Source organism: Manacus candei, unplaced genomic scaffold (genome assembly GCF_025592945.1).
Source record: "Manacus candei isolate 608988 ecotype Guabito, Panama unplaced genomic scaffold, ASM2559294v1 h1tg000057l, whole genome shotgun sequence".
In the NCBI taxonomy this organism is placed as follows: domain Eukaryota; kingdom Metazoa; phylum Chordata; class Aves; order Passeriformes; family Pipridae; genus Manacus; species Manacus candei.
The window spans coordinates 12,325,941-12,353,902 of NW_026138105.1; the positions used below are offsets into that span (position 1 = coordinate 12,325,941).

Below are 27,962 nucleotides of genomic sequence, written 5' to 3' on the forward strand. Positions count from 1 at the left end.
AGGAGTTCTGCCTTATCAGAGGCTTTTCCCTCCCAGCTGCCTGCTGTTAAGATATTGAAGTCTTATCTGTGTACTTGGGACGGCAGTAGCATGTCAAACCAAGGAAATATAAAGGTTTGTGATCACCCTGAGCTGCCTTTCGCCTCTCCAGCGTGAGCAGCAGTGCTGAGCCACACCTGGGGTGTGTTTCCAGCCCAAATCCCCCTGCTCCCATGCTGTGATGGTGAGTGAAGGTCCATCTGCACCACAGGGACAACTTTCTCCAGCAGTGCTAGGGCTGGAAAGCCGTGGTGCCTTTGTCCAGCCCTGAAGAGCTGTGGGCTAAGCATCCTGCTCCAGCCATCTCTGCTTTGGACAAACTCATCCAGGTTATTCAGGGACTGAGGGAGAGGGGACATCCAGGCAGAAAGGGGATGGCTGGAGGGATCTCCTGGCTCCTCTTTAATGGTATCTGAGAGGTGGCATCAGAGTGTGGGGTGGGACAGGGTTTGTGGCAGCTCTGTGTTGGCATGGCAGTACTGGGGATATGGCAGTGGGCAGCAAGTGCCAGGGCAGAGCAGGCAGGAGGCAGCAGCTCTTCCCTGGCTACGTGCACCTTTACCTGCCCTAGAGACTATAGATCACCTCACCGGCAAAGCATTCCCAGCGTGGGCGTACTTTGCTCTGCTAAGCGGCGCTTCCTTGGGATGTAAACAGCTCCCCAAGCAATAAAAGCTCTGCAGGCAGATTTGGGCTGGTGCAATCCTCCCCTCCCTTTGAGCAGCTCTCGGGGCAGCCAGTCAGAAAGGTGCTGGTGGGGCAACCCTGTTTTTCTCGAGAGACTACCTGGGGTGCTGAGGGATGCCCCGGTGACGTGCTCCACTCCCGGGATGGCTGTGCTGCTCCTGGGTGTGCCGCGGTGCTTCCCCGCCCTGCCGAGGGCAGCTGGGGGCTTGCAGAGTCAGAAACTCATGGGAGGATGAGGGCTGGAAAGGAAAAGCAAAGAAGGAAGTTGTCTGCAGCAAGCTGTAAGCAGAGATTTATAAATTAGTGTCAGGATGAGTGGCCTTGAGCTGGATGCAGCCGTGGGGACTTGAGCAACATGCCCTGGCCGTGGGGACAGTCCCGTGTGAGTGTGGCAGTAGCTCCTGGTCCTGCAGCCCTGGTTTCAGCAGGGGTGGTAAAGCATCGGCCGTGGGGGCACGTCCCACCTGTGGATCAGCTCTTCCCACAGCGCTGAGATCTGGGGCTCTGCAGCGGGGAGTCCTCAAGCCCTGCCCTCTCCAGGGGGCTGCACTCACCAGAGGGGGCTCCCAGGGCTGCAGTGAGTGTTGTGCACTCCACAACTGGATCATTGCAGTGGATCCCAGTGTGTCCACCTGCGGTGGGAGCCTGGGGTCCCTGCAGCAGGGCTGGGGCCCTCAGAACCCACCCTGCCAGCCTGGTGCTGCCAGGAGCTGCCTTCCTGGGGTCCTTGGGTGCTCAGCCATGCTCCCCTCTCCTCCCGTTGGGAGCCCGGGGCTGCTCCACTCACAGCCGGCTTTGGAGGACTCACATCCAGAGACAAATTACATAAGGGCTGAGGATGACTCACGCCAAGTCCCTGTTTTTTCCTGGATTGAGTGGTGATGGAGACTCGGCTGCTTGCGTTTTCTCCTCCAGGTATCCACGGAAGCAGCCTGCGATATTTGGGAAAAAGCAGAGACTCCTGCTTCCCAGGTATCCGACCGGCAGCGTTGGGAGCAGAGCTGTGCCATGGTCCTGCCTAGCAGATGCCTGGGGGGTGCCAGGGAGTGGAGGGCTGTGAGAAATCACAAGTGTCCACTCAGTCACTGCGTCTCTCTGGGCTGGTGAGGGCTGTTACCAGGGTAGGAGATGCTCCAGCAACCTCGCGGGAAGGCTCTCCCACCTCCCAGATTGTCCTCGGACAAGCCCTGGGTGTGCAGCACACAAAGGGCAGCGTATCTGGGGCGGGGGGGGGGGGGGCAGCAGCGATGACTTCGTGGAGAAACCGCTCGGTGACAGTCACCCGTGCCGCCGCAGGAATGGAAACCGAAACTCAGCGCTTTCGGGTTGGGTGTTTGTTTGTCTAAAATCGGCAAATCCTGGGTTTCGGTTCTCCCCCGCCCTAATGCTGTGGATGCGGTGACGCAGCTTTGCCTCCTCCCTGCTCCGGCGGTGGCTTCCTGCGCCCCGCGGCCAGCGATGGAGGGACAGCAGAGCCGGCTTCTGCCCGCGCTGCTCCGCGGCTTCTCGCGCCTTTGCATGTGTTGAGCAGGGCCGGAAGCTTTATGTAATAGAGTGAGAACTGTTTGTTCCCACCTGTAAAACCAGAGTGAAGCCTCAGTGCCGGGGCTGCTCCACCTGGGTGAGCTGGGCACTGCCTGTCCTGGCTCGGGCACACGGGGAAGGTTGTTTCAGGTATTTTGTTTGTTTTTCACTGATCCCGCCTGAGCTGTCGCACAGACCCTTGTTGTGGTTTAGAGTCAGGGCTGCAGAGGGGGACGATTTCCTCCCGCAGGCAATACCAAGCAGGGACAGGCTGTATCTCTGTGGAACATCCTGGTACCAGGGCTGGGCCTCGCTTGGCTCCAGGAATGCATCCTCACAGGGGAAGGATCGCTCCTTCCCAGCCAGGGATGGAGCCCTGGTGCTGCCCAAACTGTAACAGTTCTCATGTCAGCTGGGAAGCCCTTTCCTGGGCAGGAACACCGAGTGTGGGGGCTCCGTGGGGGTCAGTTCCTGCTGCGGGGCTGAGCCACCCAGTGCTCCCTGCTGACAGTACACGGAGCAGAGCGTGGCATTGTTCGGGTGGCTGTCCCACCACGGGTCCAGCAGTGACCAGAGCATTGGTGCACAGACTGGGTGGGTTTGCCAGCCAGGAATGCCCCGTTCCCATGGCAGCCCACTGTTCCAGTGGGATCTGTTCAGAGCCCACAGGCCTGGGCTGTCCCACTCCCCTCAGTGGTGGGAAAGCCCCTTGCCCCCAGGGCTCCACAGGGTGCTGCTGGATGGGAGCAGGGCAGGGGTTCTCCCTGAGGCCCCCAGTGGCTGGAAGGTCAAAAACATTGTTTTTCTTCCTCCTTCCATCTGTGTTGACAAACACACCAGAAACCAGTCCCTGTCCCTCCTTCCTCCCTGCTCTGCTGTCGCCAGCGTGACCCATGGGCTGTGTTTCCTCCTCCCACTTGCTTTGAGGAAAAACTTCTCTTTCTGTGCCTGAGGCTGGCTTTGTGTTGAGGTGGCACCACCAAGCACGACGTGCCCATCGCTTGACAGAGGGATTGAACAGTGGTGCTGTCAGCAGGGAGACTTTGCCTCTGGTGCCTGCTATCTTTACAGCCACCTGTAGCTGGAGGTGTGTTCGTTTTCCCTGGTTGTTTCCAGGGCTTGCAGCTGGCTTCTGGCATGAGGATAATTCCATTAGGTGGGAATACTGGAGCACGACTGTAGCGCTGGGCCCAGTGCAACACCCGCTTCACGGGCCGGGGCTTTCTGAAGCCTCATGCCCAGCCTGGTGAGATGATGCTGCTGTGGTGGGTTCCTGGGGCTGGAGGTGGGTTACAGGGACTTCCTGGGGTTTTTGCTTGGGTGTGTGTGTTTTGAGGGGCTTGTCAGTTATGTGTGAGTACCACCCGCAAATTCGCAGCAGCACCAGAACACACAAGGGGAAGACGCTGCCTCATGGTGGGATGAGGTGCTGAGCTGCTGTGGGGTGGGTTTGGTGAGGTGGCAGGGGGCAATGCTGGGGGGCTGAGGAACCTCCACAGTCTGGGTGCTGAGGATCCCCCACTCCTCAGGTGCTGAGGAGCCCCACACCTGGGTGCTGAGCATCAGGCTATGGTGCTTGTGCAGTGGCATGTGCCACAACCCGGGGTGCGGGCTCTTGCCCCTGGCTGTGTGTTCTGCCCCACAAAACCGGATGCAAACGAGACTCTGCTGCTGCCGGGGGTGGATTTGGGGTTTGGGTTTGTTTTTGGCTCGAGGCTGATCTCTGCAGCGTGTGCACCGGGCCGGGCGGGGAAGCGAACGGAAAACGAAAGTGATGAACAGAAAGGAAGGCAGCGCTCTGCCCCCACCGCCCTCCCTCCCGAGCACCATTAAAAGGCTGCCGGGGGGGCCGGGCTGGGCACTGGGGCTGCCAATCGATATTCGCTCATAACTCGCCGGTGCCGCTGCAACGTGCGCTGGACCGAGGCTGAGCGCGGGATCCCCGACCCTCCGCGGGTGAGCAGCGGCTCCGGGAGTGGCCCCTCTCTCCAGGAGAGAGGGGAGGTCATGACCCGGGTGAGATTCAGCCCCCGATGCGCGGAGATGAGCGAGTGGAGCGGGACGGGGATGGAAGGCTGGTACCCCCAGGAGCGCGCGTCCTGTTCGCTGCGGGATGCGGGTGATGCTATCCCGCCGGTGCCGGTACCGGCTCCTGCTTCCCCCGGTGCTGGTGCCCACTCCCCCTGGTGCCCCTTCCCCCTGGTGCCCGGTGCCGGCTCCCCTCGCCCTGATGCCGGTCCCTCTTGTCCGGTGCCGGCTCCCCCCGCCCGGTGGCGGTCCCGGTGGCGGGTCCCTCCAGTCCCGGTGCCGGCTCCTGCTCCCCCCGGTGCCGGTGCCGGTTCCCCCCGCCCGGTGCCGGTGCCGGCTCCTGCTCCCCGCGGTGCCGGCGGGCGGGGCGGGGCGGGGCCGCCGTGATGCAATTTCCGCGAAGTCCGGCCCCGGTTTGAATGCGGGGAGGCCCCAGAAACGAAACTGCCGGCGGCGACGAGTCCCCGGGTCCCCCTGAGCCCCCCACCCCGGCGGCGGCGGCGGCGGCGGTGAGAGCGGCGGGGGAGGCTTCGAGCGTGGGGGAGCTCCGGGGATGGGGGGTCTGCGGAGCGCCCTGGGGGGCAGCAGGACCGAGGGTGCCCCCGGCAGCCCCGCAGCGAGCCGTGGGGTGCTGCAGGGCGTGCGGGATGCTGCAGGGCGTGCGGGGTGCGCATCCCGCTCAGCCCCCGCCTCGGCTCGCAGCGTCCGTGCCCGGGCTGGCGCGCCATGGGGAGAGGAGGGTCATGTCCAGGGTGCAGATCTTGGGGTGCAAAGCTCTGGATCGAGGATGGGGAGAACCCCAGGGGTGCACAGTGCCGCCTCCGGTGGGCGAACGCCGAAAGCTCCCCCCTCTGCTGCCGCCTCTGAGCTCGGAGCATCTGGGAGCTCCGCGTGAACTTCTTACAGTTGGATAAAGCAAATGCAGCATCTCGGGGTGCCGGTATCTGGGGGCTCTGCACAAACTGGAGGGGTGCCCCGAGAACTTTGGAGGCTGGTTTTGCACTGGAGGGAGATACCGGCGGGGTGCGGCTTCGGTGCAGCCAGGAGGGGGACTGTGGGCAATGGGGTGGCACCGGGCAGCATCCGCCAGGCAGCTCCTTTTCCACCGTTGCCAAACCCTCCCGGCCAGCCCGGCTGCACCAATCACCCGTGGGCTGCTGGGGATGCTGGGACGGTCTCGCACTGCTGCTCCGAATGCTTGTAGTTGAGGAAAAACTCCCCAGTGCTCAGCCGGGTCTGATAGCTGGGATGCGGGGCTGCAGCCCCTCAAGGCACGCGGTGCCCTGTCCCCATCCCCACAGAGGGCTGTCCCAGCACTCTGATCAACGTCGCTCGCTCTGATCGAGGGGCATTTGGCTTACTCCAGCCTAACGCGTTGCCTAATATCCTGTCAATAATTAACCAAGTGCTGATTCTGGTGAAGAACCGCCTTCCTCCTGGTGGGATGGGATGGGTGCGGAGCGTCAGAACGCAGGGACACGATGAGCATTTCTCTGCCACGGCCGTGCTTCCACTCGCCATTACTGGAGAAATGTGATTATCTCTGGCCTCAGCGCTGCCCCGCGAGGCGCCTGCCGGGGACGATGCTCGGACACAGCGTGGCCCGGCCCTGACCCAAAGCGTCTTCCTGAGTGCGGAGGAAATGCTGTCAGCGATGGTGTGGTCTGGTTTGCTTTGTGGCAAGGCTGGACCTGTGCTGGCAGTGGGGCTGTGTCGGTGCCCGGGGAGGGTCCGTGCAACTGGGAGAGAGGCAGATACTCACCCTGATGGGGCCATGAACCTCCATGACCTGGGGGTACAATAAACCAGCCTCTCTATCTGCCAGGGTGAGTTGTCACCCATCAGCGGGATGTGAGTGGCTTTAAACACTGGTCTGGGCTTTTCAGGACCGGTGTAAAGAAGGTTGTTTTCCTTAAAATATCCAAAAGTCAGCTTGTCAACCATGGTCTGTGGCTGGTTTGTAAATACTGCTCCCCATCAGCAAATGCCCTTTGTTGGGGCATTTGGATTTTGCCCCAAGACACCAGTTGACATCAGTTTTATTCTTGGTGGGACAGCTGTCTTACAGCACACCTCCCTGAGCTTCCTCGTGCCCTTAGTCTTCCCTCCACCCCAGCCTGGATTGCAAAAGTTCCCCTAGCTTTTTTCTTTTTTCCTTTTTTTTTTTTCTCTTCCTTGTATAAGACTGTAGAGAGAAAAAATGCTTTAATTTGCTGTGCAGAGAATTTGAGCGGGGTTTGCACTTCCCCTTCCGCTTCCCTCCCACCTCCAGACCCAGAGCATGTTCTGGCAGTTTGCTCAAAGTCAAACGCTTTCTTAAAAAAATAAACAGCAAGGCAATTGACCCTTTAAAGGTGGAATATTCCCTCTTAGTTTTTTACAGCTGGGATGCCCTGCCTGGGCATGAATTCTGGTAGCAACCTGGCTGTCCTGCAAGATTTTTATGGGCAGTTCTTAAGCGTTTAACTGGGTTTGTCAGTGCTGTGGGACTGTGTCTCCTGTGGGCTCTGTGGCTGTGGACGTGCTGGGACCAGGAAGCTCGGCTCCCTCTCCCCGGAGCCATGTGCCACTGATCGGGTTTCATCCTCTCCTGTGTGTGTAACTGAGGTATTTTGGAGTTTTCACCAGTTTCAATGTTGCACAGATGTTGCACAAACCCTGAGCGTGAGTGCCTTTCCCAGAGGGCTGGTCTGAAGGAGGAGTCTTCCAGAGGAAGGAAGGTGAAACTGCTGTCGGAGGGATGCCAAGGTGTTCCCGAAGCTGCAGATGTCAGTTCTGATTCCACTGGGAATGCGCTGCCCCCACCAGCTTCAGAGGAGCTGAAAGGCTCTTGGAGGCTGAGTGTGACCTGGGTCCCGCTCCGGGCATTCCCAGTGTGGAGGTTTGGGAACAGCCTGACCCCACCAGCCCCTTGCTGCCACCATCTCCCCCCATGTCCCTCCTGCCCAAGCCAAATTCCCGGGACAAGCTGAGCCTGCAGCCGCAGGGGTCTCTGCCTCTGCCCTGGGGTCCCACTTAGCTTCAGCTCATTACTCAGTTCCTGGGGAAAGCCGAGTGGGAATGCTCCCTCTTGGCAAACGGTCTCTCTGGGCTGGCACAGGAGGGAGCAGGTGCAGGGATTTTCCCTCCTACAGCCCAGCACAGGGTCCTGCAGAGCCGCACTCGGAGCAAACTGTGTCTCCCCAAACCACTGCCCAGGTTCCCAGTGTCTGTGGGTTTTTCAGGAGCTCATGATACTGGAGCAATTTGACTGGAGCAGCTTCCAAGCAGCTCCAGAGGGTCTGCAGCCCCTGCCAATGCTGTGCTGCCATTGCTGTCTTGCTGGGGATCAGCAGAGCATCCCTTGATGCCCTTGGGCAGGAGACACAGTGTCCCATGCCCTGTCCTGCCTTCATAGGTGCTCTCCTGTATTTTTATTGTTTCCCAAATTATTTCATTTCAGTGGAAAGCATTTTCTCTGCATTAGTCAGCAATCAGGCAGCACCAGAACCTCTGCTATGGCTCCAACCTTTCTATTTTTGTGGTAGAATCAGAGCAAAGAAAGAGCTCCCGACCCCTGGGCTGCAGAAACAGTTTTAGTCCAATGGCCGTGACCTTGTTACAGGCAGAGGATGGGATATCCTGGCTCTCTGCTGGCCTCAGCCCATTCTGGGTCAGGGCTGCTCTTTTTCACTGCCAGCCTGCACTGAGTGCTGCAAGTAAAGGTTTGGAAGTGAAGGCACAGAGATGAGTTGGGGTGATTTAGCTCTGGGTGCAGAGCTGATGCCGTGGCACAGTGACCCAAATCAAGCCAGCGCTGCCGTGGGAGTCCACCACGGAATCCCACGGCTTTCCAAATCAGAAACCTGCAGCTCTGCCCAGTGCCAGGCTCGCTGCCAGGCCTTGAGAGATAAACTGGGCTGGTGTTTATCCACTGAGCACGTGTCCGACCTGATACACACAGAGAAGTAGGATTAGGTGGTTCCTTCCTGGCTCGGCAGCAGGTGGGTGCTGTGACACTGGGATGGGAGGTGAGGACCTCTTTGAGGGTGAGCTGGGAGGGTGGGTGATGCTCCTGCCACTTCCAGCTTGGTGTTTGCTACCTGGAGCTCCAGCTGGAGCGGCAGCTTCAGCACACTCTGCCTGCCTCCCCCAGCACCCCTTTAATCCCAGAGGAGGGAAAAGGATTCTTAACTAAAAGTGAAAAGTATTTCTGCAGAAGCAATGCAAGGTTTGCCCTCCTCCTCCATTGTCCACTGGACCTCAGCTGTAAATCTGTCTCATCCCCAGTATCACTGGAGAGCTGGTCCATGGTGGCTGCTGGTCAGGAGCCCTCGGCATGAGGCTGGTGGCTTTGCTTGGCAGCACACCCTGCCCACGGATGTGCCTGGGCATGTTTCCTTCACCCTGACCACGTGGCCCAGCCACCAAACCCTGCAGCATCATTCCCAGGGATGTTCCTGGCCTCTGGTTACCCAGGAAACTGATGGCAAATGCCGGAGCTGGTGGCCGGAGAGGGCAGTGAGCCGTCAGTTGCTTTCCTCACCGCCAGGGCTGAGCTCTCCCAGCCGGATGTTTACTGAGCTGCCAGCTGGAGAGATGCTGGCAGGTCCCTGTTCCCGCATGCCCATCTCCTGGCCTTGGGTGCTGCATCCCAGGAGCAAAGAGGGTGGTTCCTTCCTTAGTTAATTCCAATTAATCTTTTGTGCCATGAGGGCAGATGGGCTGAGGGGCTGGAGCTGGGTTCCTCCCACTTGTTGTGGGGCTGCCCAGCCAGCCCAGAGCAGAGAGCAGGAAAAAGAAAGAGAAAGTTGGCAGGAGGGAACCGAGGTGGGGGAGGCGCCGGCAGCAGGAAGAGGAAGTTGGATAATGTGGCTGTGGTCTGGGGGGAGCTCTGTGGCCACTGTGGGGGCCGGGGTGGGTCCTCTGGGGCAGCCTCCACTGCTTTGCCATGTTGGGTGGTAAATGCTGATGGTCTACGGGCTGTGGCACACGGGACCAGGCTGAGCCCTGCTGAGAGCCAGCACCACTCAGCAGCATGATCCCTGTGGGACACGGTCCCCTGGGACCCGGGGTGGTGGGGGAGCAGAGCTGGGTGAGTGGGTGGGGGCAGACCTCAGGTGCTGGGGTGCCGAGTGTGAGAGTGTCTGGGCGGGGTTCCTGGCTGTGCTGTTACCTCTGTGTGCACCCAGTCAGAAACTGTCTGATATTTCCTGCTAAGTTGCTTGTTCCTTGTTCCTTTGTCAGGCTTCATGAGCTCGCATCAATGGCTGGCAGGTACATAGTGAGCTAGGACACATCCACTCGCTCCATGGCACCTCCTCTCCCTGGCATCGCCTGGTAGGACCTTCCCGACACTCATTTTGCTCCGCTCAAGCCACCACCAAAGATGCCGACAGCCAATGGCCCAGGGGTGCCGCTGGGCAGCCTCCAGAAGCATCTGGAGCTGCTCCTGGTCTGCTCCAAGTGCAGCGTGAAGGAGAATGAGATCACCTACCACCCGCGGGAGGTGGAGCACAAGTGCATGTACGAGATCCTGCTGGCCCGCTGCCGCAGCCACCGGAGCACGGCCTGGAGGAAGGTGTCCCGGCGGCCCGGCTTCCCCAACCCGGCGCGCTACGCCGTCTGCAGGTACTACGTGATGGGGATGGGCTGCACCAGGCACAAGAACCAGTGCACCTTTGCCTGGAGCGTGGAGGAGGCCATGGTCTGGAACTTTGAGAGGGAACACCAGCTGGAGCGCCGCTGGCTGAAGGCGGCAGTGCTGCAGGCGCAGCTGGGGAGTCACCCCCACACTGCCAGCGCTGCCAGTGAGATCACCAGCGAGTTCGGGGGGCACTTCCAGGAGATCTGCAGGCGTTGTTTTTTCGGCTGCCCCCAGCGCATCTCGGTGGGTGGCCACAGGCGGCTCTGCGAGTCCCACCGCGCCTGGGACCCGCTCCTGGTGCACGTGGTGCTGGACAGCCAGAAGAAGCAGCAGTACACAGCCATCCGGCCCTGCCCTGAGTTCATCTCGACCCTCAACTACTGCCGGTTCGTTTCCCGGGGCCAGCCCTGCAGGCACGGCCTGCACCGCTGCCAGTTTGCCCACAGTGACGTGGAGATGGCCGTCTGGGAGGCCGAGAGGGAGGAGGGCTTGCTGCGCTCCGACCTGCTGCCGCCCGTGGGCACCTGCAGCACCAACGGCGAGCCAGAGGCACCCACACCAGTGCACTTCTACTGCCGGATCTGCCTGGTGACCTTCAGCTCGCAGGAGAGCTTTGAGAACCACTGCTCCTCCGTTGAGCACGTGCAGATGCTCTCGGCCGACGGCTCTGTGCAGTGGGTGCACCGCGCGCCGCCGCTTGGGCTGACCAAGTTCTCGCTGTGCAGCAGGTAAGGCGTCCACCGGGGAAGAGGGCAGGGGCAGCAGGCAGCTGCCGGCTCCCTGAGGACCCCCATGCCACCGGACACGGGTGGCACCTGGGACACCTCTCTCCCGACAGAGCGGAGGTGTGTGAAATGGGGAATAGCTGCACCAAGGCTCATTCCAAAGAGGAGCTGCAGGAGTGGATCCAGAGGGTGAAGGTTGCCGACAAGAAAAAGAAGCAAGCCCTGAAGGACGGGCTCTTGTCCTACCAGGACCGGCTCATTGCCGAGTATCGGACGTGCTCCAACGAGGTGTTAATTGTGAGTGGCGGGCACAGGGTGGGAGCGTGTTGGTCCAGTGCAGGAATCTTCTGGTGTGAGAGCTTGGGAATGGAACCCACCGCTCACCTTCCTAATGGGAATGCAGAAGGGGATGTGGCATCCCCCTTCCTTCACCCCTTTTGAGATGGCAACTTGAGAGCCTGCTCGGGGTACCCGAGCTGTGCCGTAGGTCCTCCTGCTTCCCACTGGGACATGGAGCAGCGGTGGGTGAGGATGTACTGTTGGTCCCTCTTGGGAGGATATAGTGTAAAGCCCCGTGGAGGGCTCTGCAGTGTGTCTCTGGGACACTGCCTTCAGTCCCTCTCATGCCTCCCACAGATGTCTGAGCATGTCGAGGGTGCCAGAGTTGTGTGTGAGCAGCCTCTGCAAGTGCAGCTGGAGGACAGGAGGGTGAAATACCAGTGGAGGTTCAAGGTCCACGCTCAGGTAAGCCCAGCCCTGTGCAGGGGGAGGCTGTTCGCTGCTGGCAGTGCCTGCTGCTGGGTGCAGTCCTTGTCCTTTGGAGGGTTTTGTTTGGTTGGGGCTTTTTTAATTATTATTTCTGCAAGGGGCAGAAGGACAGGGCTTGGGGGATGTCAGAGTGAGGACATGTGTTGGGTATTCAGGAGCAGGTCAGGTGGTGCCTGCACTGGGGCTGTGTGTGAGGGGTGCAGCCACTGTGCCTCCCATCTTCTGCAGTGGAGCTGGGGTAGACTTGGCTCCTCTTAACACCTCCCAGGTATCATCACATTCAACTGCTTTTCTGCCCAGGATTTTGTGGGTGTTGTGGGCAGGAGCCTGTCCCCTCCAATGCAGGAGATTTCCCATTTACAGCACACTGGCTCCATTGATATTAAACTGAAACCTGAGGTTCTCTGAGACCTCAAAAATAATTGCTGTGAGATTGCATGAGGAATAAGCTATGGTGAGTCTGACGTGGCATTTCTCTAGGAAGTGCTGCTGGAGCACTTCACCAGATGCTGGGCTCTTCCCGTGGGCTGCCCTCACTGTATCCCTGTCTTTTCCTCAATGGCAGATGTCTCTGCAGCACGTGGCCCTGCTGAAGAGGGAACCTGGAGTCAAATTCTACTTCTCGGGGAATGGCCTTTCCCAGGACCTCCAGTACCTCCGGGGGGAGCACGTGGCCATCGTGTCCTCCTCGCCCCGCACGGCGCTGGTGGAGGTCAGCATGGAATGCTGCACGCTGGGGGTCTTCGAGCAGTGGGTGGTCTTTGACTTCGGCAAACGCCCCGTCCTCATGCAGAAGATCAAGGTGAAGGTGGGCAGGAGGGAGACCCCCCAGCACGTCCCCAGCAGCAAGGAGAGCAGCCGACTCGTCAACTTTGAGCGGTGGGATAGAGGTAACCGGATCATCGTTCCCAGCGTGCCAAGGACTGCCGAGGACATGGCTCTGCTGGCGAAGTACAAACCTCCTGCTCTTGCGCTGGATTACCAAAGTGAGGGTGGTGCAGTGGTTCCCATCACCCGGCTCAACTATCGGGACAAGATGCACAGCTTCCTCTTCCGTGAGGAGGAAGCCGAGCAGGCTCTGATTGCCAAGTAAGTGCCAGGTGTGGATCCAGATGGTTCCTCCTTGATGAGGACCATGAGCCCATGGTTAACCCTTGGGGCCTGCTGCTCCTGAGGTCTCTGTCCCATCTGGGTTGGGTCCTGGGGTGCTTTCCCAGAAAAATGGGAACCTGCCAAGAAGGATGGCTTAGTGGGTGGTGATAGGAGGGGAAGAGCTGGGTCTCATCCTGTGGCTGTGGATTAGTGAGAAGCATGATTTCTGTCCCTCTGTGCTTGGGGGGCTGGCAGACCCTCTCTGGGTGTGGGTAGCAATCCCCCTTTCACTGGGGAGGGCTCATGAGCTGCTGGGTCTGTTCTCTGCTCTTCATTCGGGTGTTTCCTCCTTTCAGACTCAACCTGCGGGTCCTCATCTCCCTGACCCCCATGCTGCAGAGCCTCTCCATGGGGATGAAGTTTGCTGTCTCTGGGGAGCTGTTTGCTGAAGTGCCTACCCCGTACAACCTCTCGCCGGACACGGACGAGGGGTACCTGCTGAGCAGGTCCGTGCCCACCGCTTTCCTGGCACCTGACCCACCTATAGACAACCGGGTTTATGAAGTTATTGTGGAGCACAAAGCCACCACGGAGAAGACCATCTGGCTACAGATACCAAACAGATGCTGCTTGGAGCTGAACTTCAAGGCAAACGCCTCCCACAAGGTGGAGATCCAGTTCCAAATCGACCAGCTGCTGTTCCGGCAGTGGCACCAGGCTGTGGACCGCCTGTTGGATGAGAAGTTGGTCCTGCCAGATGTTGCCAGTTGCACCATCCCCTACTCTCTTGGGTCACCACAGAGAGGGAATAGCAAGCAGAAACAAGCCATCTCCTTCATCACAGGCCAGAAGACCACGAGCCGGCAGGTCCCACCTCTGCTCATCTATGGGCCTTTTGGTACAGGGAAGACGTTCACCTTGGCCATGGCCACCTTGGAGATCCTCAGGCAGCCCAACACACGGGTGCTGATCTGCACTCACACAAACAGGTTAGCAGGGAAGAGGCAACCAGAGGTTTGGGCAGTCTGGTCCATTGCTCTCCTTGGGGGATTGAGGGGGAGCCCAAGTGTATGAGCCAGAGCTGAGCTGCCCTTTTCTCAGCATGCACTTCAATTGTTTGCTTAAATAGATTAGTTTTTACTGAATACATCTTAAACTGCTCTAGCAGTTCCTGCTAGGAGGAAGCCAGGCATAGGTGGAAGTCTTTGTGGAAGCGGCAACATAAAGTTATAGAATCCTAGAATGGTTTTGTTCGGAAGGGACCTTACAGCTCATCTTGTTCCAAACCCCCTGCCATGGGCAGGGACACCTTCCACTAGGCCACATTGCTCCAAGCCCCATCCAACCTGATCTTGAACACTTAACATATTCCTGCCTCATTATAAAATGAGAATGGGGCTGGAGAGAGTTCTTTCCAGCCTTTACTGTGTACTGCAACAAGTAGAAAGCCATTGCCTGACTGTGCTCGGATAATATTGTGCTCTAGTTGTCCTTGAAGACTATTTTGCTTTGTGCACGTGCCAATTTACTGACTTTTCCAAGGAGAGTTTGGGGGAGAGGAAATGCAGATCTGGTCTGAATGCCATTGAATCTGCCTTCAGAGAAACCAGGCCAAGACTGTTAAAATTAGAGCAGTTACACTGAAAAGAGTGTCCACATCTGATCCTGCAGGCTGATGCTGCCTCAGTTTTTAATGCATAATAGATGGTGACTGCTAATCTTAGCCTGTTCCAGGCTGGTTGCTTGCACGGAAACTTCTCCAGCAGATCTCATCTCACCCAGGGATGGGGATGCTGTCAGAGGAGAGCTCCATGTCACTTGGCCCTGGGCAGCAGCAGGGCCACAGATTTTGTTGGGCACATCACATTTTTCCATATAGGTGTTGAGAGATGCCCTAGTCTTGAGTATCAACTCCTATTTTATACCATACTCTCGAAAGAGGCTGGGAATTGGTGGCTACACCAACACTGGCTTGTTTGTGTGGTCGTGAATGTCTGCTGTGACAAGAGTGGTGTCACCAGAGCAGGGGGAGAGTTTGGGTGCGTGGTGGGGAATGATCTGAGAGCACTTTGGGAGGACAGTCACAGAGTTTAGGAACAGCACCTACAATTCCTCGATGCTTTTCCCTTCTGTTCCCCTCCAGTGCAGCTGACATCTACATCCGGGAGTATTTCCACAACTATGTGATCAACGGGCACCCGTGGGCTGTTCCCCTGAGGATTATATCCACCGACCGGCCCGTCAACCTGACGGACCCCATCACCCAGATGTACTGCTGCCTCTCGCCAGACCAGCGCTCCTTCCGGCACCCCACGCAGCAGGAGATCGACAAGCACCACATCATTATCACCACCTCCATGTTATCCAAGAACTTGAAGGTTCCCCCAGGCTACTTCACCCACATCATGATCGACGAGGCTGCGCAGATGCTGGAGTGCGAAGCTTTGGTTCCGCTCTCCTTCGCCACCTTTGAGACCCGGATTGTCCTTGCCGGGGACCACATGCAGATAACCCCCAAGCTATTCTGTGTTGGGGGTGGGCAGTCTGCTGATCACACCCTCCTGAACCGGCTCTTTCAGTTCTACCAGAGGGAGAGGCATGAAGTGGCCATGAAGAGCAGGATCATCTTCAACGAGAATTACCGTTCCACTGCAGGCATCATTGAGTTTGTCTCCAAGCACTTCTACATTGGCAATGGCAACGCTATCCAAGCCAGTGGGAACATCCCACCCCATCCCGAAATCTACCCGCTCGTGTTCTGCCACGTGTCTGGTGTGGCCGAAAGGGATATCTCCATGATTTCTTGGCACAATGCCTCCGAGATAATACAAGTGATTGAGAAAGTGAAGGAGATCTATCAGAGGTGGCCAGATGAGTGGGGTGTCCGGGATCTGAAGAAGATCTGTGTGGTCTCCCATGGAATGCAGGTGTGTGCTAGAAACCTGTGTTCCCCACCTGAGGGGGCTACACCTGCACTGATGACTAAACATTCCCTAAGAAATGCTTTTTAATCTATTTATGATAAACCTGTCTCTTGTGCTAGTGAAAATAGGGAATCTGGGGTCTCACATGCCATCAGTGGTTTTTTTGAGGCAATGTCCATTTAGGTAACGTGTCCTGGGTAGTCGGAGCAGAGATGCCTCATGGTGGGATGGCTCAATTGAACACTGCTTTCAGCATCTTCTAGGCAGGTTAACAACAAGGCAGTGGGAGCCCTGCCTGAAGTCAGCCCAGGACGTGTGGCTGCTGCCAAGTAACTTGAGGAACCTGCAGCTGTGCAGGGTGAGGGACCTCGGTGTTGGATGGGAGGTGTTTCTGAGCTGAGTTCAGTTGTGCCTCTTTCTTTCTTATCAGGTTTCTGCAACAAGACAAGAGCTGAGGAAAAAGCAGCTACAAGATGTGGTGGTGGAAAACTACGAAAACTTGCCAGGTGTGTGTCTTGTGCTTGGCCGCGTTTTGGGGTCTTCTCCGTGCTAGTCATGGACAACTTTTGCAGTCATGTTGGTGAACGGGAGAGTCCATAGCAACTACAGCCACTGTGTAACAGGCTGGGGGAAGAGGCAGTGGGGTGTTAGCAGAGGAGTTTTCAACATATTTGCATTTTCCTCCCTGCTAAAATGCAAAATATTGCCTGTCACAGTGGAAAAATACCTCTCTGGGAGGTGCTGCCAGGCAGAGCTCCCCTGCCCTCCCCGTGTCTTTGCCACTGCTGCAGCCCACGTTAACACTGATTAGGATGGAGTGTCTGGAAATCTTTTGGCTGATTTCCATCCCCTTCTGGTTGGCAATTCTTTGATTTCATCTTTTCCTTAGTGAATAAGATTTCACACTGAACTAAATCTGCACCCAACTGTCAACTCATTTCAAATATATGGATTTTGCTTTGTAGGAGGGTGAAAATTCTGTAAGTGCCATCCCAGAGACTTGGGCATGTGTGAATCATGTGAAGCCCTGAGTACCAGTGGGGGAGGCAAGTGATAGAAGGGAATTGAAACCAGGATGGCCTGTGGGTACCAATCACAGAGCAGCTCACTAGAGGAGGAATCTGCTGCTCTGGATGATGAGGGAGGGATAGGGCTGGTTTTGTCCTCAAGGACTTAGTTTATGACTCATCTATGTTTTTATTATTATTATTATCTTTTTTTTTAATGTGCAGCTGAGACTCCTCGTGGTAAGAATAACTGACCCTGGGGGGTGTTTCTGATCCCCACACCCTTTTTTTGCAGTGTCTTCCCAGCTCTGATGTCACCAGGGTGCCTCTTTTTGGTTGTTATTTTTTGTGTGATCAGCAGAGCTCTTCTCGAGGGGAGAGGTGTCCTTGTGAGTGGTCACTGCTCTAGTTCCTGCAAGACCCTCAGTCCCTCAGGGAATTTGGGATTCACAGCAAACCCGTGTTTGCAAGGAGCAGCTGGCGGGGCTGCTGGTGGCACTGAGCACACAGGGCTACTCCATGGGCACACATGGCTGCACTGCCCCAGTGCCCTTGTCTCGTCTCCACACTGCCCTTCCCTCCCTGGTGTGTGGGCAGTGGTGCATTGTGGTGTCCATCCTGACTCGTGCCCAGAGGATCTCACCATCCCCAAGAGCTGCTTTACTCACATCGGGTGACTCCTGTGTTTCAGCCAAGCAGGGTTGCATCAGTCTATGGCCACGTGACACAGCATAGATGGGTGAGAGCCAGGCAGGGTATTCCCTGTTGGATTCCTGTGAGTGACTTCTCCCTTGTCCCCTCCGGTGCAGGGCGGGAGTTTCGGGTCATCATCATCAGCACGGTCCACACCAGCGAGAGCCTGCGCATCTCAGCCTCGCACCACCTCGAGTTCTTCAACGAGGCCAGAGTGCTCAACACCATCATGACCCGGGCTCAGTCGCTGGTGGTGGCAGTGGGGGATGCCGTGGCCTTGTGCTCCCACGGCCAGTGCAGCAAGGTGTGGAAGCGCTTCATCCAGCAGTGCATCGACAAGGGGAGCATCTTCCCGGAGAACCTGACGATGGCCCAGATCAAACAGGCTGCGTGTGACAAGGAGAGCTGGAGCAGAAGCCCAGAGAGGAATGAGGAGGACAGCGACACAGATTCCTCCAGCTCTGAAGATGAGAGCATGAATCCCGATGATCCCATCCTCCAGGAGCTCTTAGATGAGAGCAAGAACATGCTGGTGACAGTGTCTGAAGAAGGGCTGCTGAATGTGAAGTCTGAGGCTTCAAACCTGTGGGCAGACAAGCAGGAATACACCAGCTTCTCTTCTCAGATGATGCAGCTGTATCTGCACATGCACCCCAATATGTACAAGAGATGCGAGCTGATCAAAGAGGGGTTCGACAGAGCTTCTGCCTTCACCCTCAACGACTCCCCTGCCATGAACATTCAGATCAAGGGCAGAGTTCACTGTGGGACGGCCTTCACTGGGGACGAGGTGCTGGTGGAAATCCTGCAGGGCAGCACGGCCGACAGCAGCAGCCACCGCCCGCAGGGGAAGGTCGTGGGCATCCTAAAGCGCGCCGAGAGAGAACGGAGCTTCATCTGCATGATGGACGAGTTTGATCCCCGGGTGATGATACCCATCGATCCCACTGTCACCAAAATATTTGTCCCAGGGCTGAAGGAGAAACCCAATGTCGTTCCCATCCGCAAACTTGTCAATGGGAAGTACAGGGTGGTCAGCTGCGAGAAGATCAACCAGGAGACGAGGAGGTGCCAGTTCTTCTGCGTCCAGGTTATCTCCTGGCGGGAGGGGTTTTACTACCCTTTGGGAATAGTAACAGAGATCCTGCATGCAGCATTGACTTTGGAAGAAGGCTTAAAGATCCTTGCCTTGGAGTATGGTTTGGAGAATAAATACCCAGCTGCTGTCAACAGGGAGTTAGCCAAATACACTTCCAACAGCAAACTAAACCTCACCAAGGAACCCCTGAAGGACTGTCGGAGTTACCCGACCTTCACTGTTGACCCCCAGGGTGCCAGGGATTTGGACGACGCTATCAGTGTCAGGGATCTTGGGCGTCACTATGAGATTGGGATCCACATTGCAGACGTGGCCGGCATCATTCCCAAAGGCTGTGCCCTGGACCTGGAAGCGAAGAAGCGGGGCATCACCTACTATGCTCCCAAGCGGGAGCCTCTGGGCATGTTCCCACCCCACATTAGCCAGGACGTCTGCAGCCTCCTGCCACAGAAAGATCGTCGGGTGATCTCCTTGTTTGTCACCGTAGAAAAGGACACTGATCAGATGTTAAAGGAAGTCTTCACCATCTCCGTGATCCGCTCAGACAGGCAGCTGTCCTATGAAGAGGCAGAGCTCTGCATTAAGGACTGCTACAGGGGAGCAGCAAACACCCTTCGTTTTGATACCCTGGAGGACTGCATTGCTGTGGCTTATCACTTCTCCAGGATCCATAGGAAGTTTCGGCTGCAGGAGGACTGTTTCTATGACCGGCTGGATGAGGAAAGTTCCCCAGGTAAGAGGGGGTCCCATCAGATGATAGAGGAGTTAATGATCATGTTCAACAGTTTCGTGGCTGAGTTCCTCACTGACAAGGAAGTGACCAGAAATGTCACTCCTCTCCGGTGTCAGTGTGAGCCAAGTCTTACACAGCTGTCACACATGAAAAACCAGTACAACCACATCGTTCCTTTGTCCATCCATCTCTCACATCACCTGGGAGAAGTGCCTCCTGGACAAGACACCTCTAAAAATGTGGAGTTCAGTCTTCTGGCCCCCATCTGGGAGCACCTGCAGTCGGCTGCCAGTGCCCGTGACTTCCAGAAGATGCTAGACCTCGTCGTCACTGATGACATCCACCCAAAGCTGGCTCCCGTGGCCCTGGAGTTCAGGAGGCTGCTCAGCCGCTCCTATTTCTGCCGCTCCAACTCCACTGCCCAGTCGAAAGCAGGCCATTACTCCCTGCATGTTGACTCGTACACCTGGGCTTCCTCTCCCATCCGCCGATACGTGGATGTCGTGGTCCAGCGGCACCTTCATTCCGTGCTCCGCAAGAAGCCCCTCATCTATTCTGTGGATGACATTGACTTTCTCTGTCACGACTTCAACAGGAAGAATTCCCAGGCGATGATGTATGAGAAGAGAGCCCACTGCCTACAGATGGCCACCCAGCTGAAGGGCCAAGTCCTGCAGAAGATTGCCTTCGTGGTGGATATCGAAGAGATGAGCAGGTTTTTTAAAGCCCTGTTTCCCCTCAACAAGGAGAGTCTTCCGGATCCACAGAAAATTAACTACAGGTCCCTTCAGCTGATAGAGCAGCCCGTGTTCATCCAGCAGCGGAGCAGCATCAGGCTGACGTGGAAGAGGAGGATATACTCTGCGGAGACGAAGGAGCACAGCCTGCGGGAAGGACCTCTCCGTGACCAGAGTGTCACCCTCTTCCGCACCAAGACGTGGCAAGACGTGCTTACGGCCATCAGGAAGGAGCAGTTTGAGAGGGCTGCCTCCCTCCTGCAGCAGAGCAAGGAGCTGTACCAGCGGCACGTGGGATGGGTGCGGAAGAGCCCATGCTCACACTACATGGAGCTGACCCTGGAGCTGAGCGCCGGCGACGCGCTGCGGTTCCAGCTCACCACCGACGTCCGCCGGGGATTCCTGGTGCCCTTCGTGCAGCTGTGGTGTGTGACGCCGGGTTTTGATGTCTGCCTGCAGCACATGGAGAAGCCAATTGAGTGCTTCTCTGCCTATGCCACGCTGCAATCCAAGGACAGGTACAAGAACACGACGGAGTACAACAAGGTGTGGATGCCGATGAGTGCCATGGAGTCTGCGTCGTGTGCCGTGGCCGAGAACGACTCGATTGTCCTCCATGATGTTAAAATAAAGTGGGCAAGGCAAAGGACAAGCAAAGGGCAGCTGCAAGGGAACTTCATCCTGAACAAAAAGTGGTTGGAGGATTGCTCCATTGAAGTGGACTTCTTCAACTGTTACCTGTGCATCCGCTTAGAGGGGCTGAAGCTTGGGAGCCTCCAAAGTGATGAGGAAAGCCTTAGCCATGGCCTCCAGAACCTGACTTTGCTTGACAAGGGAAGGTCAGAGAACAAACTTGTGGTCGATCCTGATACCTACACCTGGGTGGCTCATGGGATCACTGAGGAGTTCGACGATGACAAGAAGTCAGACAGGACTGGTCAGCAGACAATGAACTTTTACATCCACTATATGTCTATGGAGAACATCCCTGTGGAGATCTCACAGCCCTCTGCCAGGTTCACAGTGGAGCTGATACCAAAGATGCTGCCAGATGTGTAAGTGGGCTTAGCAGTGTGCTCTGGTTAACCTGTCCATGCAGAGCAGTGGCTTCCCACAGGGCCCCTCTGCTGCATTCCCCTGGGGCCCCTCTGCTGCACCCCCATGGGCTTTGCTCTCTACTGTGGCTGATCCCCTGAAAAACCTGCCTTTACCCAGCTCTTACTGACCATACTGTTGGGCTGTGGATCTTCAGGGGGATGGCAGCACTCCTAAGGTTTGTTCTCCAGAGGGTTTCATGCTCTTCTGGTTGTCCCTGAGACTGGGGAGATGGGTGCTGAAATTTCCCTGGGCATCTTTTCTTATGTTACTGAGTTGCTGCAATACATGTCATATGTGAAGCACTGGAGTGGGGTTTGTTTAGCAGAAGTGCTCCCTGATTTCCAAATCATTCCCCTTTGTTGTTGCTGCAAAGCAAGATCTGCTCTTATTAAATCAGAGCTGATGTCTAGTTTGCCCTTCCTCATACACAGCAGAGGCTGCTACACACCCATGATGTTGTAGCTTTCTCAGGGCAGAATGTGCTTCCTTTTGTGCCGTGAATTTTAGGAAAAATTGGAAGCTAATCCACGAAGAGGGGGTGGGCCATAATAAAATGAAGTTAGGACAGAAGTTGTGCTCCTTGCCCTCAACATCTTTGCAGGCTCAGCTCTTCAGTCAGTTAAGAAATAGTCCCAGAAGCAGAGGAGCAGAATAAGTCTAAGTTATTTGTGGTTTAAGTTCTTTGTGGAAGGAGTTAATGCAACACCAAAGCAGAGAGAAAGTATAAACAAGGCAGCTGTGCAAAGCTGTATTACAACTTTTGCTATTCTGTGCTGCATTCCATTCATTCTTACTTTTCCTTGTCTGTCAGACGGAAAGAAAAGGCACTTTGGAGGCTGAAATATGCCTCCGACCTTGCTAAAAGCATCGCCCTTGGCCACGAACCTCCTCAGAAAGGTAAGTGCAAATATTAATCTTTCTTACCTTGTGGCTACTTGCTTCTGGCCAGGCAGGTGCCCTGGCAGCTTCCGTGGGCCCTTGCCGTGGGACTGATGCTCCCACACCAGGAGGTTACCCTGACAAGGGGATGAGAGGAGCTGCTACATAATTTGGGATGCCCTGCTGAGGTTGTAATCCCCAGGACTCACAGAGAAGGTTCACAGGCAGAGTATCTTGGCATGGGACAAGGATTATTTTTAGGTGGTCTTAGTACCTGCTCCTTAGTACCTGCTGCATCCTCCTGTTCAATCACTTCTGTGCTGCCCTCAGTAACCTTCTTTAAATTTGTTTTCTTGGCTCTGCTGTAACAGTGACAAAATCCAGAATCCTGAAGCAAAGATCCTTTGATCTCCCTGGCAGCCACAGGAAGCTTAACCAGAGTCAGTACCAGGCTATCCTGAATGCTCTGAGAGATTCCTTCACGCTCATCCAAGGCCCACCAGGTAAGGGGGGACAGCAGGACAACCCATGGTGTGAATGGCAGGTGAGAGCTGATCTGCTGCTTTCCATAGGACCCTCGGTGAACCAGGAGAAGGGAGCGTGTGTTGGCATCACCCACAGCTGTGCAAGGCAGTCCCCTCTGTTCTTGATTTTATTTCATGACTGATGAGGCAGATGCTGATCCAGAGCATGGGTGTTGTTGCTGAAATGTTCTCAGCATCCTCCTTGTTTTTCTAGGCACAGGGAAGACCGTTGTTGGAACTCACATTGTCTACTGGTTCCATCAACTGAACGAGGAGAGCATTGAGAAGGATGAAACACCATGCTTGGAAAAAGAAAAGCCCAAAAAGAGAAAGTGCATCTTGTACTGTGGCCCATCCAACAAGTCTGTTGATGTTGTTGCTGGTAACTATCGTTTTTTAAGCCCCTGAAGTGGCTCGTGGTGGGGGGATGGAGAACATGTGGTGTGAGCAGGAGGGGCAGAAAGTGGGGATGGTCCTTACAGAAGACCCTGCGCTGCAGGGCGAGGACCGGTGAGGGTGGGATGAGGAGTGAGGGGTGGGGAGAGGCAGGCCATGAGCACCATCAGTGCCTGGTGCTGTCTGAGCAGACCTGTCCTCCTTCCCCAGAGATGCTGCTGAAGATGAAGAACCTGAAACCACTGAGGGTTTATGGGGAGGCCATTGAGGCGATGGAATTCCCGTACCCGGGGAGCAACCGGCAGCTCTCCCGTAAATCCCTGCGGGATACAAAGCCAAAGCGTGAGCTCAGGTAGGATGGCAGGGCCCCGCAGGCAATGAGGGTGCTGGGGAGAGGTGGCTTCTGCACCAGTAGCCCTGAACAAGCCAGAGCAAATGCAGGTTTTTTTGCGCTACTAACCTGCGTTGTAATTAATTTGTAATTAATTTTTTCAAGTGAAGGTGTACAGTCTAATGTAGCACTAGTCAGGAAACCCAGGTTGTTTAAAAGTCCCTAGATGTTTTCATCTCTTTGTGGAACAGCTCTAAAAGTCTCTGACTTCATTCCTGCTTGCAACTGCTAAAGGGAAGTGGTTGTATTTTCTGTCCTCGAGTGTGAACTGTTGGATCTACAATGATGGGACAATCTGGTTGTGACTTTTTTAGCTAGTGGGGTTTCTCCACATAGACAGGTGGTGTGGTTTGCTTACTGTAGAATAGATCACTTGGGTCTGTGTTGGGGGAAAATATTTACATATTGACTCTTTACTCAGCGATATAATCCTGCATCACCTCATCCGGCGGGCGCCCAGCCCTTTCTGGCAGGAGATCCGTCACTTTGACGCTCGGATGAGGAATGGAGACCAGATCACAGAAGCAGAAACACAGAAGTGAGTAGGAAGAGACCCTGGTGAGAGATGGCTGACTTTGGCTGTGTGCCACCTCTGAAGCACAGATTAATAAACTGTGTGTTCAGAATAATGATAAAAAGAGATGAGCTCGAGATTAGTGGCACAGTGCAGAGCCTCAACATCGTTTCTGTGCTGTTGTCCATCTGGACCAGAAGTCCTATTATGCCTTTGTGACCCTTGAATCCTCCACCTGCAGCCCCCGCCCTGTTGAGTTCAGGACAAAGTACATTTCCTACAGTGTCCATCCAAAGCCCTTTTCTGGGAACACTAGCTCATCCTAGGGAGGGAGCCATAATCATTTGGGAAAGTACAGGCTCTGCCTGGTTCCTGCAGAGGAATCTGGAGATGTTTCCCTTATGCATAACCCGATGTTTTCTGCATCGACCACCAGGTACAAAGAGTGGCTGTCAAGTGGTCGCACGTATCAGCTGCAGCGTCACGATGTCATCCTGTGCACGTGCTCTGCCTCATCTTCCAACATGCTGGAGCAGCTCAATGTCAGGCAGATAATCATTGATGAGTGTGCCATGTCCACGGAGCCCGAGACCCTCATCCCCTTGGTTGGCCACCACCGTGCTGAGAAGGTATGTCCTTCCCAAACACATGTGCCTGGGACAGCAGCTTAGAGCTCTGGAACCTCTTCCATCCTTTACCATGCTGCTCTTCCAAGTCTTACCGCATGTTAAGGTTTGTGCTTCCTTATGGGATGGGTATTGCTGTCACCAAAAAATTGTTCTGGCCCAAGTACAAAGTATTAACATGACAAGAAGCATAGAGCAGATCTGAGTAGACTCAACTACATGATGGAGCAAGTCCAGAGGAGGCCTGAAGATGCTCTGAGGGCTAGAGCAGCTCTGCTGTGGAGACAGGCTGAGAGATCTGGAGCTGTTCAGCCTGGAGAGAAGGCTCTAGAATGCACTCTAGGGAGACCTTAGAGTGCATTCCAGTGCCTAAAGGGGCTTCAAGAGAGATGGAGAGGGACTTTAGACAAGAGCCTGGAGGGACAGGACAGGGGGAATGGCTTCACACTGACAGAGGGCAGGGTTAGATTAGATACTAGGGAGAAATTCTTTGCTGTGAGGGTGGGAAGGCCCTGGCACAGGTTGCCCAGAGAAGCTGTGACTGCCCCATCCCTGGAAGTGTTCAAGGCCAGGTTGTACGGGACTTGGAGCAACCTGGGCTAGTGGAAGGTGTCCCTGCCCATGGCAGGGGGGTTGAAATGAGATAATCTTTAAGGTCCCTTCCAACCCAAGCTATTGTAGAATTCTCTGATTTTTTTGTTTTTCTCCCATCAGATGGGAACACATTTTCTGGGACAGGATCTTTATATCATGGCCACTGTGGTCTTTGACTGAGGTTGCTGTAACCGTAACATAAATAAGTAGCAACAAATGTCTGTGTACAAGCAGCCTTTCAAAGAGCTGATTTCCTTCATGAGTGCCACCACCCTCGCAGCTGAGGTGTCTGCTCTTCCTTCCAGGTTGTTTTGCTCGGGGATCACAAGCAGCTGAAGCCGGTGGTTAACAATGATGTTTGCAAGAGTCTTGGCATGGAGACGTCTCTCTTTGAGCGCTACCGGGAACAGGCGTGGATGCTGGATACACAATATCGCATGGTGAGGCCCTCGAGGGGGTTGTCTTTTGTCCATCACAGAAAATGTGGGCTTGCCTGAAGCATCACATATTCTCCATTAGTGCTTTCCCTTTCCTAGATATAGGATTACATCTAGGAATATGCCAGAGCCAGCTACAGCACAATGTCACAGTGGGTGAAGCCAGCCCAAAGAGATGCTGCAGGCCTGAGAAGTTCCTTGGGTTTTGTTCACCTCGGTTTCTCTCCTTTTCTCTGCCAGCACAATGGCATTTGCGAGTTCCCATCCCAGGAGTTCTATGAAACGCGGCTGAAAACGTGGCCTCAGCTTCATCGGAGACCCAGTGTGCTCCACCACAGGGATAACAGCTGCTGCCCCATCATCTTCGGGCACGTGGAAGGCAAGGAGCAGTCCCTTATGATTTCCACTGAGGAAGGAAACGAGAACTCCAAAGCCAACCCTGAGGAAGTGGCGCAGGCGGTGAGGAGGGTCCTGGGGGATTGCTGGGGACGCAGGAGGGGAGGGTGTTGTGCTGGGTCACTCTTGGGATTGTGGAGGGACAACAGAGATGTAAGGTTAAAGATCAGCAGGGTGCAGTGTCTACCTGGTGTCTCCCGGGTCTGGAGCACACCAGGACACCCCTGGGCAGAGGAAGGCCTGGGGCAGCCTGACCCCAAGGCAGGCACCATCGCTGCCCCGTGGAGAGGATGCTGGGGGGCCGTTCCCTCAGGCCCCTTTCCCAGGTGAGCAGGACACTGGTCTCTCCAGGTGAGGATCGCCAAGCAGCTGGCACTAGATGGCACCATCCGGCCAGAGAGCATCGCCATCCTGAGCCCCTACAACGCCCAGGTGTCCGAGATCAACAAGAGCCTCCTGAGGGAGGGCGTCCGCGGGGTGACTGTCTGCACCATCATGAAGAGTCAAGGTGAGGGGGCAGGAGAGGGGAGGGGCGTGTCTGTCTCCTCCCACCTTCCTCAGGAGCTGCTCGCAAATAGAGTCTCTGAGCAAACCCTACCCCAGGGTCATTTCAACCATGGAAGATCAGATTTCTGGGTGATTTGTGACTATAATAAATCTTTTGGAAGCCTCTGGAGTGCTTGGGCAGGGTGAGGCTGCTTAAGGCAGGAAGGTGGAGGATCTCTAGTGGAAGGTTCCCCTGCCCATGGCAGGGGGGTTAGAACTAAGTGGTCTTTAAGGTCCCTTCCAACCCAAACCACTCTGTGATTCTATGATTCTGTGTCTGATGGGGGTATTGGAGAACTGCCCAAACATGTTCTCTCTGGAGAGCAACAACCAGAAGTCCGATGGTCTCTGAAACTAGAGAAACCCAGAAGGTGGATGAAGTAGAGAAATGAGTGTCCTGTGGGGTGGAGGGATGACCAAAAGCTTCCTTCTAAAAATATCTGGTTTGATTCCACTTTCTAGGAAGTGAGTGGAAATATGTGATCCTCTCGACTGTACGCTCCTGCCCCCGGTCTGAGATTGATAGGAAACCCACAAAGAGCTGGCAGAAGAAGTACCTGGGGTTTGTTACTGACCCAAACCAGGTCAATGTTGGCATCACACGAGCTCAGGAAGGACTCTGCATCATAGGTGGGTCTCCTTGGACGGTGCACAGGCCTGCAGGGGAACAGGATGCTTGGATAAAGGGGTGGTGATCCAAACTAGTACAACCAATGGTCTTGCTTTATTCTTCTGCCCTTTCTTTAGTCCGTGGTTTTGGAACTGGGCAATCTGGGCAAGGCAGGGCTCATGCACGGCTTGAGTGCAGCACGTATAGTTAGTTTTTCTCACCCTTTGGTTTGGACCACATTGTTCCTGTCCCTCGCATGCTAGAGCTCTCTCCTAACAAAATCTGGCTGCTTATTTTTCTCCTAATTGCACAGGCATAGGCTGTGGTGTGTGGGGAAGCTGCTCACAGATATGACAGCATGGAGAAGGGAGCTGGAAGTGCTCCTGCCAGGGACCCAGCCCCATTAGCTAGAGATGTTAGACAAAAGTTTCTGTGTGATGGTAGCAGCCGAGCCTCCTCTGGCCACTAACCCGCTGGCCCCATCACTGTGCCCGCAGGGAACCGGTACCTCCTGGAATGCAACCCCTTGTGGAAGAGACTGCTCCAGCATTACCGCCAGCGCAACTGCTGTGCTGCAGCCCAGGACATTCGTGTCAGGAAGACCACAGCGATCCGATGAGGATGGGCCCTCTCTGCCAGAGCTGCGTTACCTGTGCCTTGGGAAGGACCAGATCTTTCCGTTCTTTAATGACCCACGGAGCCAAATGCAGCAGGGGAGCTGGGAGCTTCCCCTGCACCGTGACAGCTCAGAGCTTCAGCACCTCCTTCAGCATTTTGGGGTGTTTTTAATCAGTGCAACCTTGGACAGGAACTTTCAGCTATTAGCAAACCAAAAAGCATTGGAGATGGATGAGGGGCGTGTGACTTTATTGATGACATTACTGTTTTTGTAACTGTAAGATGCTCAGCAGAACCCCCCCATCCTACCTGCCACTGCAGCTGCAATTTTTGGGGACCAAATATTTAGTCCAGCCATCGGAGTTGCGCTTTGGGGATCAAATACTCAGTCTATTCATCAGGGTGGAGCAACCACACACAGCAGAGCTGCTCAGCAAGATGCTGTTTACCCTGGAGGACCAAAGCTGCTGAGTAAAAAAAGCCTCTCATTTTAAAACCAAGGCCAGGGTGATTTTTAAGACTTCTCATTTTTTATTTTTTTTTTTTCTTTTTTTAAGTGAAGGAAGAAAGCAAAGAGAGATGCATGCACCACTCTTTGTCCAGCCAAAATGTTGTTCTCTGAGCATGTAAATATTTCAGTGCCAAGGCCAA

The 27,962-nt window shown here is 55.4% G+C and overlaps 1 protein-coding gene across 12 annotated transcripts; it reads left to right on the forward strand.

Moving 5' to 3' along the window:
- The first annotated feature begins 2 nt into the window (after positions 1 to 2).
- HELZ2 (helicase with zinc finger 2) lies at positions 3 to 27,863 on the forward strand. Of its 12 annotated transcripts, none has more exons than XM_051802848.1 (20): positions 3 to 223; positions 9,505 to 10,632; positions 10,743 to 10,926; positions 11,266 to 11,373; positions 11,963 to 12,486; positions 12,846 to 13,478; positions 14,633 to 15,416; positions 15,844 to 15,919; positions 17,230 to 20,737; positions 21,592 to 21,677; positions 22,031 to 22,162; positions 22,398 to 22,565; positions 22,790 to 22,931; positions 23,392 to 23,508; positions 23,921 to 24,113; positions 25,010 to 25,144; positions 25,382 to 25,600; positions 25,889 to 26,045; positions 26,546 to 26,713; positions 27,191 to 27,863. In XM_051802848.1, the coding sequence occupies exons 2-20, from the start codon at positions 9,647 to 9,649 to the stop codon at positions 27,310 to 27,312; spliced, it is 8,442 nt and encodes a 2,813-aa protein (XP_051658808.1). In that variant the 5' UTR covers positions 3 to 223; positions 9,505 to 9,646; the 3' UTR covers positions 27,313 to 27,863. The 12 variants fall into 12 exon arrangements, with proteins under 12 accessions (XP_051658808.1, XP_051658818.1, XP_051658814.1 ...); XM_051802858.1 differs by lacking the exon at positions 3 to 223 and adding an exon at positions 261 to 368; XM_051802854.1 differs by lacking the exon at positions 3 to 223 and adding an exon at positions 966 to 1,007.
- The last annotated feature ends 99 nt before the right edge of the window (positions 27,864 to 27,962 follow it).